At 46.4% G+C, this 21848-nt stretch overlaps 1 protein-coding gene across 1 annotated transcript in view; it reads right to left on the bottom strand.

Moving 5' to 3' along the window:
- Window positions 1-21848, bottom strand: part of LHCGR (luteinizing hormone/choriogonadotropin receptor) — a 269250-nt gene that overhangs the window by 59423 nt on the left and 187979 nt on the right. Inside the window, exon 9 of the mRNA XM_044290871.1 lies at window positions 9060-9245. Within this exon, the coding sequence (XP_044146806.1) occupies window positions 9060-9245 (186 nt within the window). The remainder of the gene's footprint in view (window positions 1-9059; window positions 9246-21848) is intronic.

Raw genomic sequence — 21848 nt, 5'->3', positions numbered from 1 at the left:
AGACTAGGCTCCCAATTCCCAAAAAATCATGCTGCTGCTGGGGGGCAGGAACAACTACCTCTGCCCCCTGTAACTCAGCCTGCCGCTGGGGAGGGAGGACGTTGCTCTCTTCTCCCTGCATTTCACACTGCCTTCCCGGCATATCACTCTGCTGCTGGGGGGCAGGAACAACTACCTCTGCCCCCTGTAACTCAGCCTGCCGCTGGGGAGGGAGGCCGCTGCTCTCCCCTCCCTGCACTTCACACTGCCGCTGGGGAATGGAGACTGGGCTCCCTCTGTCCCGCAACTGTAACTTCCGATGGAGGTCCACCCATCGTGGCAGCTGACCGTCACCTTCTGCCCGGTATAGTAGGGTCTTGAACACTAGACTCCTCACGAACTTCACGTATTTCTCAGCTGGATTGGGTCCGAAGAAGTTCAGCCGCAACCACATCATACGGTCAAATTCCTCAACAGAGTATCTGTACTCCACTGCTGGTTCCATCCTGGTGCTTTTAGGGTCGCTGTACTGAGACATGCGTTGCCCTTAAGTTGTAAAATCCAAAGAAATGGTGTTTCCTGTAGCTCTCCTTCTGGCTGTAGGAACGATCCCACCGCTGCCACCAATGTAACGGACCGTTTCAGCAGACAAGGGGTTAAAATCCGTTTAGGCGATATGCCCCTTTCTGAGAGACAGGCACAGCTACTGCAGAACACCAACCTCCCGAACTGGATACAAAATAGCACTCCAAACTGGAACATCGCGAATAGCTGCTGGCAGACTAACAGGAAAAGCATCCAATCAGCTTACACTCCTGGCAATCAGTCTCTAACAGCATACAGGGAATCCCCCCAATAACGAGACAAGGCTCCGTCTTGAGGGTCAAACAGTGGTCTGCCGTGCTGGCACACCCAGCCTGGTTTTTATTACAGTTGTTGCAAATACAGGTCCGCCCACAGGGTTTTGAAATACAACCAATCAGTAATTTACAACACATACAGCAACCAATCTTTCACGCCCCCAGAGGACCAGAAGGGAGACTGCGACACAGGACAGATACAACATATCCCCACAATGCATCATGGTTTCCTCCTCTCTGTCCCGGAGACAACCGAAGGCAATCCAATTATCTCTCAGGACAAAGGGAGATCAGCAATACACATGTGGAGACAACAGGACAGACATCACCATTTAAACACACAATGTCACACCCCCACAGCAAACACAGACATTTAACATATCCCCAGATAGCTCAAGTCTGAGTGCATATCATTAGGTGAATGGCACTCAGAATACACGAATACAATAATATTAGCTATCTGGGTACCCTCACATAACATACAATTTAACCGAACGCATAATAACATAAAATACAATTCCACAGACAGATTTAAGCTGTGCGGCCGGTCTGTCTTCTCCTTTAAAGTTACTATGGGCCATAATCCTGAGGCAAGAGGCTTTTAAACAGCCCTCTCCAAAACCCAGTGGCGAGGTTGGTTTCGCCACAATGTCCTTGTTGCTTAACAGCAACTGGTGTCACGATTGCTTGCTCTATAAGAGGGTCATATTTTTTAGAAACCTCCTAAGGGGCAAGGGATACCCCAGATGCTGTCTACAACCTGCTGCAAACAAAGTGATGTCACGACTAGTGTTGATCACGTATATTCGAATTGCGAATTTTTATCGCGAATATAGGTACTTCGAAAACTCTCAAATATTTACAATATAGTGATATATATTTGTAATTTCGAATATTCGAGATTTTTTATTGCAAATTTTCGTAATGCAAATTTTCATAATGCAAATTTTTGTCGCACATTTTTCAATTGCCGAGTAAAAACATGATTCCTCCCTGCTTCTTGCTTGTGGGCCAATGACTCATATGTTCTAAAAAACAAATATATTCGATATAGTGCTATGACTCATTGGCCCACAAGCAAGAAGCAGGGAGGATGCATGTTTTTACTTGGCAATTTAAAAATTAGCAATAAAAATTTGCATTATGAAAATTTGCATATTACGCGATCACTACCTTGTCGATTTTTCGAGTAAAAAAAATCGTAGAATATGATGAATATTCGAATTCACGAATATTCGCCGAATATTCTACAAAATATTCGCAAGATATCGCAAATTCGAATATGACCCCTGCCGTTCATCACTAGTCACGACAGGCCGGGGACTTTTTCGCTTCGAAGGGGCCCCTGGTAGGACCAAGTCCGTTGCAAGTGCACCTGCTAACTCTGTAGCACCTTCTATGACTTCCAGAGGATGAGAATCTGTCCTCGTCAAGGACACACAGACTTGTCACAGAGCATCAGAGCTCCTGTGTGAGCCTCATATAACCGGGGCAGATTTTTATCACCTGGAAGTAAAAAAAGATGGTTTCCCTTTACAGACAGCAAGCAAAGATTTTGAAAGTCCTGTAGAACTGGCACACACAGAATACTGGAAAATTGCATCACTTTCATCAGACATGAATAAGCTTTTTTGGAAGCTGGAAAACCAGCGATATGAAATATTTTATATGTACGAACATAACAGGTTTTATGGCTGTTTAGCAAATCTTTCCAGCACCAGTGTCAGTCCTGGGCGCAGTGAACGCTCACACATTAAGCAGCGGAGATCTTCTCGGTCAGGAGGCTATTGTTGCTTTTCAAGTTTATGCATCAGTGGAGATGATGATTTTATAGTTTGGGCCATGAAAAAGTTATCACAACCTCCAAGGCAACGTTCTCTTTTTGGAAAGATGACAATGCTCAGACCTTTGAAACGGCAATAACGGACTGATCCAGGTTTATTCATCAGCGCCTTCTCAGTGGATAATAAAGCCTTTTACGTACAGTAGATTTGTACAGCTCTGGTCACGCCGGGTAATGAGGAGCTGCTATTTAAGGCACTTGATGAATGGTATACGACGCTCTGATAAAGTGCTCAGGTAGAACATGGTGGGGACGTATGTAGGTGACGGTGCCCTTGCCACTGTATAGCATAACATCTACATCACCAGTGCTGCCCCCCAAAGGATTGTGTCCCACAGTCAATAACTACTGCTCCATTATTACTATTGAATGTTCAACCAGAGAGAAAATAAATGAAAAGTCATAAGATAAATCAGCTACAGCACATTCTGCGAAAAACACAATTTAAACTGCTTTTCCAGTGCAATCAAAGGAGTTGTCCCATGAAAAATATTCTAGTTTTAAACCAGCACTTGGATCTGAATACTTTTGTAATTGCATGTAATTAAACATTTTGTATAGCCAGTGAGATATTCCATAAAATGTATCTGTATAGCGCCACCTGCTGTTTGCTCTTTTTCTTATTTCTTTGTCCTGCTCACTGAAATGGCCGCACATGCTCAGTTTCATCCTTCAACTGCCTCCTGAGTTGTGATAGGAAAAGCATGGATACATGGAGAGAGCTGCAGCAGAAAAGACATGCCTCCTGAGCGGCAGCAGAAGGGAAACTCCCCTTGAGCTGTCAGCTTGATATAAAGATATCTCTGGATCCATGTGAGGTACAGGGCTGGTTCTAGCTTTGTTAGAAAGAGATTGTCATGCACTATACTGTATGATATCTGATTTCATTTGTTACATTAATCATGGGATAACCCTTTTAAATAACATAGTATATAAGGCTGAAAAAAAGACATTTGTTCATCCAGTTCGGACTGTTATCCTGCAAGTTGATCCAGAGGAAGGCAAAAAAAAAAAACTGAGGTAGAAACCAAAAAATTCCTTCCCAACTCCAATCAGGCAATCAGACTAACTCCCTGGATCAACGACCCCTCTCTGGTAGCTATAGCCTGTAATATTATTATGCTCCAGAAATACATCCAGGCCCCTCTTGAATTCCTTTATTGTACTCACCATCACCACCTCCTCAGGCAGAGAGTTCCATAGTCTCACTGCTCTTACCGTAAAGAATCCTTTTCTATGTTTGTGTACAAACCTTCTTTCCTCCAGACACAGAGGATGCCCCCTCGTCACAGTCACAGTCCTGGGGATAAATAGCTGATGGGAGAGATCTCTGTACTGACCCCTGATATATTTATACATAGTTATTAGATCTCCCCTCAGTCGTCTAAAGTGAATAACCCTAATTTTGATAATCTTTCAGGGTACTGTAGTTGCCCCATTCCAGTTATTACTTTAGTTGCCCTCCTCTGAACCCTCTCCAGCTCTGCTATGTCTGCCTTGTTCACAGGAGCCCATAACTGTACACAGTACTCCATGTGTGGTCTGACTAGTGATTTGTAAAGTGGTAGGACTATGTTCTCATCACGGGCATCTATGCCCCTTTTGATACAACCCATGATCTTATTGGCCTTGGCAGCAGCTGCCTGACACTGATTTTTACAGCTTAGTTTGCTGTTTATTAAAATTCCTAGGTCCTTTTCCATGTCAGTTTACATTTAGTATGTACGGGTGACTTGCATTATTCCTTCCCATGTGCATAACCTTACATTTGTCAGTGTTAAACCTTATCTGCCACTTCTCTGCCCAGGCCTCCAATCTATCCAGATCCCTCTGTAGTAGTATACTGTCCTCTTCAGTGTTAATTACTTTACACAGTTTAGTGTCATCTGCAAAAATTTATATTTTACTGTGCAAGCCTTCTACAAGATCATTAATAAATATATTGAAGAGAATAGGGTGCAATACTGACCCCTGAGGTACCCCACTAGGGACAGTGACCCAATCTGAGTGTGTACTGTTAATAACCACTTTCTGTTTTCTATCACTGAGCCAGTTACTTACCCACATACAGACATTTTCTCCCAGTCCCAGCATTCTCATTTTATATACTAACCAGGGCAGTCTTTGCCGCAGGGCAAAAGAGGCAGCTGCCCCGGGCCCAGTTGCTCCTGGGGGCCCAAGGGAGCTCCGTTTCCCGAGTCCCGACTCCCAGTCCCACATCCCATTCTGATTCACACACTATGCGCAGCAGCGCCAGCAGCATTCTTCACAACAACTTACAAGCGGTGGCTGCGCTGCTTAGCAAGCACGTCCGCGGCCCCCCCCCCCCGCCGTCACGTGGTAAAAGGGTGTGTGTGTGTGACTCACCGTCCGCAGCCTGGAGTGGCGCAACGGCGGAGCAGCCAGGCCAGCAGCAGGGAGCCTCCGGTCCGGAGCTAAAGGGATTGGGTGGTGAGTCACTCACAGCCTCACGTGACCAGACCAAGGCACCAGTGACTCACTCACCTAGTACCTACCTTACACAGCCAGACCTGAGACCTGCCACTGCCGCACCAGAAGGGGAGGTGGTAGGTAAAGCAAAAAGCAGCACGCATATTGATTTTATTTTATATTAGAAATTTAGGCCGGTCAGTCGGTCAGGTCACCCCGAATTAATAATTTACCCCAGATGATCAGATCCATTCATAAATTAGTGGGGGATGGAGACAGGCGGCCCCAGGAGACAAAAGGGGTTGGGTTCGGTTTTCTCTGTCTGCAGTCTGCCGCTGAACTGTGGCCTGGGGCCCCACCACCGGCCACATTTACTAATCTTTGCTCGCCTCAGGGTCAGGGGGGCCCTCATGGTGTGGACTGGACTGGTCATTTTCACTAAGGAAGAATAGTTTAACCATTTATGTGCAAAAGAGAAAATAAGAAGTCAGCTCCAATCAGATATCCATCTGCACAAAGACCAAGAGTCTAGTTGGTCTATGTGCAGATATCTGATTGGAGCTGACTTCTTATTTTCTCTTTTGCACATAAATGGCTAAACTATTTTTCCTTAGTAAAAATGACCACTCCACACCACACCATGAGGGCCCCCCTGAGCAAAGATTAGTAAATGTGGCCGGCCGGATGGCCCCAGGCCACAGTTCAGCAGACAGAGAGAACCCAACCCCTTATGTCTCCCGTCTCTATAATAATCCCCCACTAATTTAAATAACCCCATTAGTGGGGGATTATTATAGAGACTGGAGACATAAGGGGTTGGGTTCTCTCTGTCTGGTGAACTGTGGCCTGGGGCCACCCGGCCGGCCACATTTACTAATCTTTGCTCAGGGGGGCCCTCATGGTGTGGAGTGGTCATTTTTACTAAGGAATAAAGTTTTACCGTTTATGTGCAAAAGAGAAAAAAAAAAGTCACTAAGTCAGCTCCAATCAGATATCTGCACATAGACCAACACAGATGACAAACGGTGCATTAGACGAGTTTTCAACAAACCTATTGAAAGTCAACGGGTCCGCAGAAAATCACGAAAAACTGAACAACGGACACGGAATTAAACAACGGTCGTGTGCATGAGGCCTTACCCAATGATGAGACATGGGGTTGTGTCTAAGACTGCATTAGACTCACTGTAGGTAGTGTTGCGCAGCTTGCGCTAATCAAAGTATCCGAAGTGGACTTCGATCCAAAATTAATGGAAAATTCAATTTGCCGCAAAGCTGAATTTCCTCGTGCTTCATGGCAACTAATCAATTTTCTCTGAAATGTAAAGAAAATAAAAAATCATATGGTACCTCAATATTCATTTGAGAGCGAAGAGGCCGCTGCAACCATTTTGCTTGCAGACACCGCACTAAATCTCGTGTGCGGTGACTTGAGATTTAGTGCTGGATCTTCAAGCAAGATGGCCGCAGCAGTCTCTTCGCGCTCAAATGGATAAAGTAAGTACAATGTAATTTTTTTAACTGATAAACCCCTGAAATGCCTTAATATTAATCTCAGATGTGATCGGCGATGGATGCGGCATCTGTGAGGTTCAATCTGGGAGGCAGCGCAATCACCGTTCCCTGTCATGTGCCCACTACTTGCAAAGAAATGCGCTTCGTGACAAAGTAATTAGTCACAAAGTGAATTTTTTGTAAAATTCAGCAAAGCAGCCGAATCAAATTTTTAAGAATTTCGCTCATCTCTACCTGTAGGCACTAAAGAACCAGACTTAAACAAAAAAAATGGAGCTCACAAGGTACCCATATAAAATATTAGTGCTGCAACGATTAATCAATGTTATCGATAATATTCGATAACGAGATTCGTTGTTATGCGGGCGGGAGCGGGCGGGAGCGGGCGGTCAGGCGCTATGCCTGCGGGTCCCTGAACTTTAAATCACTGCATCTTTATTACCTTACAATGAAGTTCCAGTAACAGGCAGAGCGGGCGGCGGCGTAACGTCACTTACTCACGTGACGCGCATTATCCGCCTGCTTTATTAATAAAGTGGGCGGCACAGGCGCGTCACTTGAGTAAGTGACGTTACGCTGCCGCCCGCTCTGCCTGTTACTGGAACTTCATTGTAAGGTAATAAAGATGCGGTGATTTAAAGTAAAAGTTACTGCCTGTTAAGGAATAGTGCTGTGAGCGACGGGGCCGGGGCTGTTACTGGGAGGGGGATCTGTGGATGGCACTGTTATGGGGAGGGGGATCTGTGGATGACACTGTTATGGGGAGGGGGATCTGTGGATGGCACTGTTATGGGGAGGGGGATCTGTTGATGATACTGTTATGGGAAGAGGGATCTGTGGATGACACTGCTATGGGGGAGATCTGTGGATGACAAATATAACATAAGATGCTATATAGTGTCATCTGTAGATCCCCCCATATCATGGTCATCCACAGGTCCCCCTCCCCATAACAGTGTCATCCAAAGATCCTCCATAACAGTGCCATCCACACATCACCTCCATAACAGTGCCATCCACAGATCCCCTCCATAACAGTGCCATCCACAGATCCCCCATAACAGTGCCATCCACAGATCCCCCATAACAGTGCCACCCACAGATCCCCCATAACAGTGCCATCCACAGATCCCCCATAACAGTGCCATCCACAGATCCCCCATAACAGTGCCACCCACAGATCCCCCATACCAGTGCCACCCACAGATCCCCCATACCAGTGTGTCATCCACAGATCCCCCCCATAACAGCGCCATCCACAGATCCTCCACAACAGTTCCATCCACAATTTATTTTAATATGGCCTTCGAACATAATTTTTCAATTAAAATCATATAAACCAATCATTTTGGTGTTTTTTCCAAATTAATCAATGAAATTATCGACAACTAATTGATTATTCAAATAATCGTTAGCTGCAGCCCTATAAAATATAATATTTTATTGAATTAATCTTCACATATAAAAGAATGTTGATGTTAAAAAGAAAAAGTGACAGAAGAAAACACCATCCTGGTAGCGCACACAATTATGTAAATACATATTAAGACATGATGCAGCAAATATAGTGTTCTATAGTTGCATAAACAATCATTATACATAAATGGAGGATACTGGCAACCAAATAATCAAGAGACAATCACCTCTCATTATATTGACCAGAATATCTACAACATGCTGCATTAAAAAAAAAACTCACTGAAGGGTGCGTGCAAACCAGGATGGCGTTACCCTGACACGCGTTACGCCGTGCCTTCGTCTGGGGCTGGGGGGGGGGGGGGGGCTAGGGTCAGCCGCAATGCTAGGGAGGCTCATCTCTGTCACTGTCTGTTATTGGCTGCCCCCCTCCGATGCCGGATGTTTTCGTCCGCGCAACAGGGAAATGCAGCGACGGCCATGCGGACTTTACAAGTGATGCAGGTGAGTACATTGTGTGTGAGGGGTCCGACATATATGGGGGGGGGGGCATTTCAGAGCTTGGATAACCTTTAAAGGGGTTATATTATGATTAACGTAAAAATTAAAATCATCCATAACTTAGTACATGAAAACCTGTTTCTGGCAAAGCTATAGCCTGTACCCTGTACCTCACAGGGATCCGGAGATCTCCCCGTTCATTGCTCCAATTGTTCTGCTAGATTTATTTCAAGTTGAATGCTTAGGGAGTGTGTCCTTTCTCAGAGGGCATGTCCTTTCTCCTGCAGCTACTGGCTGTTGAAGGATGTAACTGAGCTTGTGCTTCCATCTCAGTGAGCAGGACAGAGAAATAAGAGAAAGAGCAAACAGCAGGTGGCGCTATACAGATAGATTTCAGTGAATAGCTCAGTGGCTATACAGATCCAGGTGCTGAATATGTTTTTGTGGGACAATCCCTTTTATACATCGAGATGCTATAATCATTAGTATTCTTGGAGATGTAATATGGTACTTACTCCTTTAGTCTCATGTCAGCAAACGCACAGCAGTGACTGGGATAGGTCAGCTGGGCCTCCACCAGGTTGGCCAGTTTGTCCAGTGCTGGTAATTTCTTCAGATAATAGGATTTTTCTGCCACTAAGACCTGGATGTATTCCAGTCCATGGACGGGGAGATGCTCTAATGCTGTTGATGTTATGTCTCTAGAAAACAGAAATGTCTACATCCAAGTTCCTCCAGAAAAAGCTATTAAATGTACAGTCGTGTCTCTACACATCTACTGTATACAAATGAAAGCCCTGTGTGTGTGCTCTGGGCTGGTGTCCGTGCGTGCTGATAATAGAAGTGTGCATGCACCGCGCGCCGTCCAATCCACCCACACCTCTTCTCTCGACTTTGCCCCAAGTCACCCCCTCGCTCTCAGCCCCCACAGACTCCGCAGTCACATGACCCCGCACTTACCCTTCAGCAGGCAGATTAGGCTGCAGACCAGCAGTCTCCTCAGCACGGCACCCATGTCTGCGTGTGGCCCCTGTACATCACAAGCGTGCGCCTCAATGCTCAGCGCTCTCCCGGCCCCGGCTGACACTTCCCCGCTCAGGACCCTCCATGCTGCGTGTGAAGCCGCCGCGGATACTCTCCCCCCCCCCTGCTCCGACGGCGGATTTATCGCTGTCCTGTAACCAAGTTCCGCACTGCTCCACCAACGAACCTAAGTCCTTACTGCCTGAGTATGAAACGGGAACCCTCCGCTCTGTGCACTGTACCCAGCACCGTCCGTTCAGTCACGCTCACGGGCGAGTACGGCACGGAATTCCGCAGGGACTACCTTCTCTCCTCCCTTCCCCTTATCTGCAGCCAGAACTACATTCCCAGGGCCTGTCCTCTGTGAGCGGAGAGCTGAGACCTCGGGCTGGAGTGAGGGGCCAGCCGGTTCCCCTCCCACCCTCATCCTGGGGGATGGGGAACACAAGAAGGAAGGGGGCAGAGGACACTCATGTAAACAACTGGAAGACTCCATGTCAGGGCACACGGCTGTGTTGTTCCAGTGTGCTGCTGTATACCATACACAGTGTACATTATTATTATACAGTATATACATTGATCTAATTATCCTAGAATACATTATACATAAACCCATCATATAATTCACAGTATATCTATACTAATAAAAGCCCTGTGTGCATGCTGTGTGTACGTGCGTGTGGCCGATAATTGAAGTGAGCGGCGCGCCGTCCAATCAACACACGGTGCTCCACACGCTGCCTGCACCACCCACACCAGTGCGCCATCCAATCACAGCCACCCCACATGCAACTGCGCCGCCCACACCAGCGCGCATGGCGTGCTGACCAAGCATCACATGACGCTCCATGCGCCGGCCGCACTGCCCACACCTGCGCGCTGGCCAATCACCGCCTCCTATGGTGTGCTCTCCACGTCGGAGCGCCGACATTACATGCATCACAGCACTCAGTGCCAGCAGTCTCAGCCACAAGCCACAGTCAGCAGTCTCAGCCACAGCCAGCACTCAGTGCCAGCAGTCTCAGCCATAGCCAGCACTCAGTGCCAGCAGTCTCAGCCATAGCCAGCACTCAGTGCCAGCAGTCTCAGCCACCAGCCGCAGCCAGCACTCTCAGCCACAGCCAGCAGTCAGTGCCAGCAGTCTCAGCCACCAGTCTCAGCCAACAGTCAGTGCCAGCATTTTCAGCCACAGCCAGCACCCAGTGCCAGCAGTCTCAGCCACAAGCCGCAGCCAGCAGTCTCAGCCAATGTGGTCAAGTTCCCTTGCCATTTAATATAGACTGTTCCTACTAATGTTTATGCACTACTGTTCTAGTGCCCCTTATTGGGCGGGCTAAATGTCTAGTTTTCTATAAAGGATTTACAAATAAGGTTTGCTACTTTTTTGTAAATCTGGTTTCTTAAAGGATCTGTCAGCTCTCCCGACATCTGTTTTACTAAATACGTGCATTACCCATAAAATATCAATTCTGGAGTATGTTTTCTTAGAGCTCTGCTTTGTGCCATTCTTCTGTTATTCCTCCTGGAAACTTGGCGTTACTTTTCCACTTTTCAAAGGGGGGCATGTCTCTACATAGTGTAAAACTTCCCAACCAGTGCTGACATTGTCAGATTCTCTAGTGACACCCCATTCTCCATTGACAAGGGGAATGGTACCTCCCGATGATCAATTTAGTCACACCTTTTCAGGAGGAATAACTGAGGAACACTACAATGCAGAGTTCTAAGACAAGATGCTCCAGAACTATTATTTTGTTGGGAAGTATTTCCATGTTTTTAATAGGCTCTTTATTAATTTTATCAGAAATCTGATTAATATGGCAGTAAAACCTGGATGAAATTGTGGCCGTGCTGCTTGTCCTCAGTCCTGCCTCTTCCTTGAGTGAGGTGTGGCCAACTGTTTTGGGACTTTATTTTTGCAAAAGTTACAGTAAAAGTTATGTTTGAATTGTGATTTAAGGGAATTACATTCTAAGCAGTTTCTTAATATCATGTATTGGTAATTACTTGCACATATATTACAAGCATGAGTAATTGATATAGTAGTATAGTACAGAGGTTATGAGGTCCCTGCTGCCTCTAGCTACAAGCACTGAATATAGGCTGCTACAGGCAGGGCATGGACAGAACCTGCAAAGACTTCAAAGGGGGTTTCCAGGACCCAGCGGGTCCCTCAAACCCACCTTAATTACACATAGGATAAAGTTTGTAATATACTTATCTTAGTGAACTTGCGTGATTCTGACTCATGGGAACCCAGTCATATGATGCTCCTCTTCTCAATATCTTGCTCTTTGGCCATGGACATTTCCACTATGGAGGGTGCCACAATTAACCCTCTCCTTGGCGTACGTACGTGCCGATAAGGTGGATTTAGGAGTATGTACATGCGCCAGGGAGAAGGATGGTTCTGGTTCCGTCTATGGCTCAAGTGACGTACCTTCAATAGCCCAGGCCGGAAACCTGGTAGAGAACGTGAAGTCAGTGGAAGATGGATTTTCAGAAGAGGAACGTCATGTGACAGGGGTCCCCGGAAGGCCCATTCATGTAAAATTCAGTAAGTTAAGTCAGTGAGGGTTAAGTGTATCATAAACTTTGTTTACCCATCGTGGGCCCCTTCCCTCCATTTGCCCCGACCATCCCCTCTTTTGATTTCTGCCCCATATTATTTATTTTTTTAACACCCCACACTATGCAGTATACAATATAACACCCCACAGTATACAGTACCGTATATACCCATAGTATAACGCTTCACAGTATATAGTATAACATTCCCACATTATACAGAATAAAGTACAGGGTTGCCAACCAGATTTTTTCTTTTTTCTGGACAACTGATCCCAAATTTACAGACATTCTTCGGAAATTGGAAAAACTATAATGAATGATAAATATTATAATTAATATAAGACTATAGCACAATCTACTGATAGGAACTCATTATCAACATTTACTGTGAGCTGTAAAATGATGATAATTACCACCAAAATAATCTAGTCATGAACCAATAGTTGCCTATTTTTACAGACTGTCCAGAAGTTTCTGGATGGTTGGCAACCCTGGATAGAGTATAACAGTATGCAGTATATAGTATAACACCCCACAGTATATAACACCCCCACAGTATACAGTATATAACTAGAGATGAGTGAATCGAAGCTGATGAAGTGGAATTCGTTCCGAATTTCAGGAAAAATTTGATTTGCATCGAAGGCGAATTTCCTTATGCTTTGTGGTAACGAATAGCATTTTTTCCTAAAATGGCTGCTGCACGTGTGAGGAAATGGAGAAAGGAACTCTGGGAAGACGGGATGACCCATAATGCCATGCATGCAGCCAATCAGCAGCCAGCCAGCCCTGTGATGCCACAGCCCTATAAATAGCGGCAGCCATCTTAGATTCTGCCATTTACCAGTGTACTTAGTACAGGGAGAGATGTCTGCAGGCGCGAGGGACAGTGATAGAAAAAAAGTCATTGAGCTAAAGTGCAGGGAAAGGATAGGGAGGAATCATTCCACAGCATTTCTGTGGAACAGGATTCAGCAGGGGAGGTTGACTGGGTAATAGGAACAATCCTATTACACCTTGCTGCACTGACTGGGGATCCAAATTGCCATTATACTGCTCTGTAATTCCAGCAAACCCGTTCTTGTGATTGGGGTGCAAGTGCTGTTTGATACAGGCATTAACAAGGTTTATTACAAGGAAATATTTCTACAGTACGTCTTATTTGCCCTTGTGCGGTGCAGTTATATGTTAAGCCCTTTTTGCCATGTATCAGTGGCAAAAGAAAAATATATTCACTGTTCTGCAGTGCACTTATTTGTTGAAAAGCCTTTTGTGTTGTGTCAAAGTAGAAAAAAAAATAGGGTCTAATTGCCGCTCACCGATGCAGTGATATACTCTACAGACCTATTTGCCGTGTATTAGTGATGAAATAAAAATATACAGTATTTGATCTAGCATTTGGTTATTTGATCTAACAGTATATCAGACAGACAAGTGCCAGGCCCTGCACAGGAAAGTGGCAGAGGGCTAAATGTTTGTGGCGCTGGCAGGGATAGCAGCAGAGTAAGGGGGCATGGCTGCAAGAGTCGCAGCGAGAGGCCTGTCATCTAGCGGTTGTGTCTTGACCAGCAACCCAGCGGTTCTTGAATGGTTCACTCGGTCATCCACTTCGTCCCAAGTGACATCAGACACCACCAGCCAAGAGTCGGTGGATTCCTCTGACACTACGCTTAATTGGCATGGCCCCGGAGCAATCCCTGTGCCCCCACCTGTCCTGAACCTTCCTCTCTCATTTTCAGTTCCCTCACCGCGAGAAGTATTATTTGCAGTAGGCTCGGCTCCACTTTTCAGCGAGGAGGAGCTACTAGAGGACAGTCAGCAGCTACTGCCCAGCCAAGATCTAGAGGAGACATCCACCTCTTCCTCCACTAGGCGGGCAAGTAGTGATGAGGAGAGTGGCATCGGAGCTGGTGTTGCGAGCGGTCAGGCTCCTGACCCAGAGACGGTTGAGGAGGACATCAGTGACATGCAGACACTACTCGATGATGATGATGATGATGTAGCTGATCGCACTTGGAAGCCGGGTGACGAAGGGGCTTCATCATCATCGGGAGAAGAGGGTGGCAGCTTGTCAGTGAGCCAGCAAGTCACTAGAGAGGCCAGGAGTCAGCAGGGTGGCAGAAGTGGGAGGTTGGGAGCCAAACGTGCCCGGGGTAGACCACCCGCTTCGTGGGAGCCTACCTGCCCAGGAAGTAGTGGTGCAGGGGTTCAAGGAGGCAGCGGCAGTAGCAGTCAGTCAGTGCATAGTGTTGGGGATAAAATCACCTACTTGGCGGTGTTACGGTTTTCTAAAAATCCGCCGGAGGAGGTGAACGTGGTCATATGCAGAATCTGTGGGCAGAAGGTGAAGCGTGACCAGGGTGCCAATGTTGGCACCACGGCCCTGCATCAACATATGCAGCGTCGCCATAAAGTGGCCCGGGAGAACTGTGGCTCCAATGCGGTGGTCAAGCCTGCCGCAGCAACTGCTGCTTCACCCGCTGGCATGCACCTGTCAAGGCTCCACCACCTCAGCCGAAGGGAGCTGTCTGTCCTTCCCATCATCTGCTGGTCCTGATCCTCCTGCTCCTCCTCCTCCTACTCTTTGTCACTCATTCCGTGAGCAATCGATCACCGAAGCGATTGCCAAGAGACAACAGTATGCGTGCACTCATCCAACGGCGCAGAAGCTGAACATGCTCCTGTCCAGGTTGCTGGTGCTGCAGTCGCTCCCTTTCCAAGTGGTGGACTCTGCAGCTTTCAGAGAACTGATTTCTTTGCTAAAAAGGCAGTACCAGCTCTGCACACGTAGAACAGAAGGTGCCTGTTGGTGTCTGCCAAAATGCATTGCAGCATTGACGTGTGGAGCTGTAACTACGGTCAGGGACAATACATGTCCTTTACGGCCCACTGGGTAAATGTGGTTCCTGCATAGCCACACCAGCAACTTAGCCAGGTTACGCCGCTTCCACCTCCACGTTGCCATGTCGTTGGTCCTGTGACAATGTCCTCCTCTGCCTCCTCCTGCCATCCTCCACCGTGTCCTCAGCCTCCACTTCAGGGACAATTCACAGTGCCCCTCAAGCATACCACATGTGCAAGGCGCGGTGGTGTCACACTGTTCTGCACCTCGTTTGCCTGGGCAAACGGAGTCACACAGCGGAGGAACTGCTCGGTTTCCTTCAGCAAGAAATAAAGTCCTGGCTTTCTCTGCGACAACTGAAAATCAGAACCATGGTGACCGACAACGGCAAGAACATTTTGTCGGCGCTGCGTCAAGGAGGGCTGAGCCATGCCCCCATGCATGGCACACGTGTTCAATCTGGTTTTCAAGCGGTATCTGAAGTCTTCCACACATCTGCAAGACATCCTAAAAATGCCCAGGAAACTTCAGCCACTCGTACACCGTAAAGCACACCCTCTTCGAGCTGCAGCAGCAGAACGGCATCCCCCAACATAGGCTGATATGCGACGTTTCCACCTGTTGAAATTCCACCCTCCATATGTTGGACCGACTGTACGAACAGAAAAAGGCCATCAGCGATTTCCTGATGATCCAAGCAGACAGGAGTACTTCCCTGTGTAACTTCGATGTCAGCCAGTGGCAGCTCATGCGTGACACCTGCCGTTTACTCAGGCCCTTTGAGGAGGCCACGTTATTGGTCAGTTGCCAGGACTATGGGGTGAACAATGTCATTCCACTGTTTCATGTACTGGAACAGATGCTGGTAAATCTGTCTGGTCAGGGGACTGGAGACGTGGTGCCTAGATCTCATGGCCACATGAGTCCTGTGGGGGCTGAACTGGAGGAGGAGGACATTGGAGCACAAGCAATGTGTAGCGAAATGGGTGCAGGAGCAGCCAGAGTAGCTACCGGGTGATGAGGAAGAGGAGGCAGAGGACCCGGACACACCGTGGCAGTATGCAGTGGAGATGGAGGCAGGGAATCCCTCCGAGTCACTTGCGCAAATGGCCCGTGCATGCTCACTTGCTTGGGTAGTGACAGTCAAATTGTTACCATTCGGCAGAGGGATGACTTCTGGCTCTCCACCTCATTGGACCCTTGATACCGGTTCAAAATAGGGGCCTTTTTTACACCCGCTGAGAGGGAGGACAAACTGAACTACTATACAGACATACTATGTAGTCAGTTGGCTGCTGCCTATCTGCATCATCGTCCATCCTCTTGCAGGTCTGACCAGGGGGGCCCTCTGTGCTCATGTTCCACTGCCATAGCTGCTGGGGAGGGGTGGGGTGGCAGGAGCAGTACAGCTCCATCGGCAGCAGCCTGACTCTACAGTCGTTGATGAGCAGCTTTCTTCACTGGCCTAGTGAAGAAACCACTCACCATCACCAGCAGCTAGACGTAGAGCAGAACCTGAACCAGCAGGTGTTTGCATACTTGGAGTGCACCCTGCCAGCCGTCATTGAAGATCCGCTTGATTACTGGGCAGCCAAACTGGATTTGTGGCCGCAAAAGCTGTCCTGCCCAGCCAGTAGTGTGGCATCAGAGCGGGTGTTTAGTGCGGCTTGGGCCATAGTTACCCCAAGAAGAACTCACCTGTTCATCCAAAATGTGGAGAGACTAACCTCGGGCATGGATCAGCCAGGATTTCCACCCACCAATTCCTGATGCATCAGACTAGATCATCCATGGTGCCACACCAACACTTTGACAAAAGAGACTGGTTTCTTCTGGCTACTTGCCTCAGATACTATTCTGATGCTGCCACCCTCCTGATGCAACACATCTGATGCCAAGTGCACCTTCTGTCACCCACCATCTTCAGCGGGTACTGGTGTTGACACCCACCTCCACACTATGTCACCTTGCCACTCTGTGATCTCCTCATGCTGCTGCCACATAGAGACTCTGTCATTGGGCTACTCTCTGGTCTCCTCATGCTGCTTCCACCTCACCACTATGTACCCTTGCCACGCTGTGGTCTTCAGATTCTGGCACCACCTCCACACTATATCACCTTGCCATTCTGCTGCCTCCTGATGCTGCCGCCACCTCCAGACTCTGTCATTGGGGCACTCTGTGGTCTCCTCATGCTGCTTTTACCTCACAACTATGTCATAGGGCTACTCTGGACTTCTTATGCTGTTCCCACCCTCCCCACTTCATGACTGTGCTACTATTTAGCCTTTTTGGCTTGGCTGACATCATAATTTATTTGACCCTTCCTCTGATCTGATAGAAGGAAGGTAAAATGAGACGCACAATGGATCCTCTCTGTGTAGCAGCTGTAAGGCTTGTATGGTGCCATCAGAATTGGCTTAGGATTTGGTAGCCAAAAGCAGGAGTGGGTACAAAACACAGAAGAAATGCAAATATTCAGTTCACGTGTCATCTGTGTTTTGGATGCACTCCTGTTTTTTTTGGCATTAGCAATACTGATGGATTACTGACCAAATGCTGACCGAGTGAAAGCAGATGGTTCACAGACAGGATCCGTTTTTTGTGGGTTATTGTTCTGACTGATCAGAGCAAGGGCAAAATAATCAGTGACGTCAACACAAACTTACTGCTGACACCCTCTCCACTCTGTCAGGGGGGCTCTACTTGTATAAGCGTTTAATAGAACAGGTTCTGTAGACATCTATGTGGAATCAGCTGACGATGGTGTGAAGGAGTGCGCTTCTTCTTGGCGCTAACATCTACCTGTAAGGCGGAGTTCATACTTGAGTCATTTGGTCAGTTTTGGCCCCGTGACTGCCCAAAAAAGTGAAGTGTGCAGTGATTCTAAGGCCTCTTTCACACGGGCGAGTTTTCCGCGCAGGTGCAATGCGTAAGGTGAACACATTGCACCTGCACTGAATCCGGACCCATTCATTTCTATAAGGGCTGTGCACATGAGCGGTGATTTTCACGCATCACTTGTGCGTTGCATGAAAATAGCAGCATGCTCTATATTGTAAGTTTTTTATGCAACGCAGGCCCCATAGAAGTGAGTGGGACTGCGTGAAAATCGCAAGCATCTGCAAGCAAGTGAGGATGCGGTGCGATTTTTACACATGGTTGCTAGGTGACGATCGGGATGGGGACCCAATCTTTATTATTTTCCCTTATAACATAGTTATAAGGGAAAATAATAGCATTCTTGAGACAATGCTAAATAAATTGGGGATGGAGGGGTTAAAAAATAAAAATTAAAAATTAAACTCACCTCATCCACTTCTTCTTCTTTGAGGACCTGGGAGAAAAGGACCTTTGGTGACGTCACTGCGCTCTTCACATGGTCCATCACATGATCCATCACCATGTTCCTTTTCTCCCAGGTCCTCAATGAAGAGGAAAGACGAGAAGCCGGGCTGCGCGAACAAGTGGATCAGGTGAGTTGAATTTTTTTTTTACCCCTAATTTACTAATCATTCTGTATTAAGAATGCTATTATTTTCCCTTATAACCATGTTATAAGGGAAAATAATAAAATTTACACAACACTGATCCCAAACTCGAACTTCTGTGAAGAAGTCCAGGTTCGGGTCTGGGTACCAAACATGCAGATTTTTCTCACGCGCGTGCAAAACGCATTAAAACGCTCTGCACCCGCGGGTAAAAATCACACATTTTCCCGCAACGCACCTGCATCTTTTCCCGCACATCACCCCCAATGCCCATGTGAAGGAGGCCTAAGAGCGATGCCTGTCATCTGCATGTCATACTGACTCACAGTATTATTTCACTACCACAGCAGACTCCCTATGCGTGTTACTGAAGGGCACAGTGTTCTACACCACTATAAAGGCTCTCTGCAGCCAGTAATTCGCCGAGAATATATTCGATTTGGTGAACCGGCAAATCAATTTTTTTTTCATTTGCTTATCTCTATATATAAAACCCCCACAGTATATAACATCCCCAGTATGCAGTATATAGTATAACACCCCACAGTACACAGTAAATAACATCCCACAGTATACAGTATATAACACCCCACAGTACACAGTAAATAACATCCCACAGTATACAGTATATAACACCCCACAGTATACAGTATAACACCCCACATTATACAGTATATACCCATATCACTTCATAGTATACAGGATATAGTATAATATCCCCACAGTATACACTATATAGTACCCCACATTATACAGTACAGCACCCCTTACAGTATGCATTACCCCACATTATACAGTTTATAGTATAATATCCTACAGTATATAGTACCCCAGAGTATGCAGTATACAGTACAACACCCCACAGTATGCAGTACCCCACAGTATACAATATATACAGGGAGTGCAGAATTATTAGGCAAGTTGTATTTTTGAGGATTAATTTTATTATTGAACAACAACCATGTTCTCAATGAACCCAAAAAACTCATTAATATCAAAGCTGAATATTTTTGGAAGTAGTTTTTAGTTTGCTTTTAGTTTTAGCTATTTTAGGGGGATATCTGTGTGTGCAGGTGACTATTACTGTGCATAATTATTAGGCAACTTAACAAAAAACAAATATATACCCATTTCAATTATTTATTTTTACCAGTGAAACCAATATAACATCTCAACATTCACAAATATACATTTCTGACATTCAAAAACAAAACAAAAACAAATCAGTGACCAATATAGCCACCTTTCTTTGCAAGGACACTCAAAAGCCTGCCATCCATGGATTCTGTCAGTGTTTTGATCTGTTCACAATCAACATTGCGTGCAGCAGCAACCACAGCCTCCCAGACACTGTTCAGGGAGGTGTACTGTTTTCCCTCCTTGTAAATCTCACATTTGATGATGGACCACAGGTTCTCAATGGGGTTCAGATCAGGTGAACAAGGAGGCCATGTCATTAGATTTTCTTCTTTTATACCATTTCTTGCCAGCCACGCTGTGGAGTACTTGGACGCGTGTGATGGAGCATTGTCCTGCATAAAAATCATGTTTTTCTTGAAGGATGCAGACTTCTTCCTGTACCACTGCTTGAAGAAGGTGTCTTCCAGAAACTGGCAGTAGGACTGGGAGTTGAGCTTGACTCCATCCTCAACCCGAAAAGGCCCCACAAGCTCATCTTTGATGATACCAGCCCAAACCAGTACTCCACCTCCACCTTGCTGGCGTCTGAGTCGGACTGGAGCTCTCTGCCCTTTACCAATCCAGCCACGGGCCCATCCATCTGGCCCATCAAGACTCACTCTCATTTCATCAGTCCATAAAACCTTAGAAAAATCAGTCTTGAGATATTTCTTGGCCCAGTCTTGACGTTTCAGCTTGTGTGTCTTGTTCAGTGGTGGTCGTCTTTCAGCCTTTCTTACCTTGGCCATGTCTCTGAGTATTGCACACCTTGTGCTTTTGGGTACTCCAGTGATGTTGCAGCTCTGAAATATGGCCAAACTGGTGGCAAGTGGCATCTTGGCAGCTGCACGCTTGACTTTTCTCAGTTCATGGGCAGTTATTTTGCGCCTTGGTTTTTCCACACGCTTCTTGCGACCCTGTTGACTATTTTGAATGAAACGCTTGATTGTTCGATGATCACGCTTCAGAAGCTTTGCAATTTTAAGAGTGCTGCATCCCTCTGCAAACTATCTCACTATTTTTGACTTTTCTGAGCCTGTCAAGTCCTTCTTTTGACCCATTTTGCCATAGGAAAGGAGGTTGCCTAATAATTATGCACACCTGATATAGGGTGTTGATGTCATTAGACCACACCCCTTCTCATTACAGAGATGCACATCACCTAATATGCTTAATTGGTAGTAGGCTTTCGAGCCTATACAGCTTGGAGTAAGACAACATGCATAAAGAGGATGATGTGGTCAAAATACTCATTTGCCTAATAATTCTGCACTCCCTGTAGTAAAACACCCACAGTATATAGTATAAAATCCCACAGTATACAGTATATGGTACCTCACAGTATGCAGTATACATATAACACCCCGCAGTATGCAGTACCCCACAGTATGCAATATACAGTATAACACCCCACAGTATGCAGTACTCCAAAGTATATAGTATAACACCCCACAGTATACAGTATATAGTATAACACCCTCTGTCATCTTCTGCTGAGGTAATCTCCACATAAAACTATTGCAAATTTCTCCTGCAGCAGTACTCTATCTGGATGATGGTAGGAGAAAGGACCTGTCATGCCCGTTCTGGGCTTTGAGTTAAGGAGACGGTCCTATCAGTGATTGACAGCTATCTCTGTATACAGAGTGATAGAGAGAAGACTGTCAATAAACAATTGAAGACAAGGAGTCGTCCTATCAGTGATGACAGCCTTCCCTCTATGACTGTGTAAACATAGAGAGCTGTCAGTCACTGATAGGACCGTCTCCTTGACCTCTAAGCCCAGAATGAGCAGGAATTTAATTGAAGGAGATACAAGTTATGCTGAATCTTTTCCCATAAAACCATACCTCCCAACTTTTTGTATGGTCAAAGAGGGACACTTAGGCTGGGTTCACACGGGCGTGTCCGGATTAGGTCCGGATGCGTCCCGGTGTATTGCGGCAAACCCGCGCGATAAGGGACGCAATTGCAGTCAGTTTTGACTGCGATTGCGTTCCGATGTCCAGTTTTTATCGCGCGGTGCAATGTGTTTTGCACTCGCGTGATAAAAAACCGACTGTGGTACCCAGACCCGAACTTCACAGAAGTTCAGGTTTGGGTTAGTTGTAGTGTAGATTGTATTATTTTCCCTTATAACATGGTTATAAGGGAAAATAATAGCATTCTGAATACAGAATGCTTAGTAGGTGATCAAT

The sequence above is a fragment of the Bufo gargarizans genome, chromosome 4 (assembly GCF_014858855.1).
Source record: "Bufo gargarizans isolate SCDJY-AF-19 chromosome 4, ASM1485885v1, whole genome shotgun sequence".
NCBI classification, from domain to species: Eukaryota; Metazoa; Chordata; class Amphibia; order Anura; family Bufonidae; genus Bufo; species Bufo gargarizans.
This window is presented reverse-complemented; position numbering and strand designations above follow the sequence as displayed.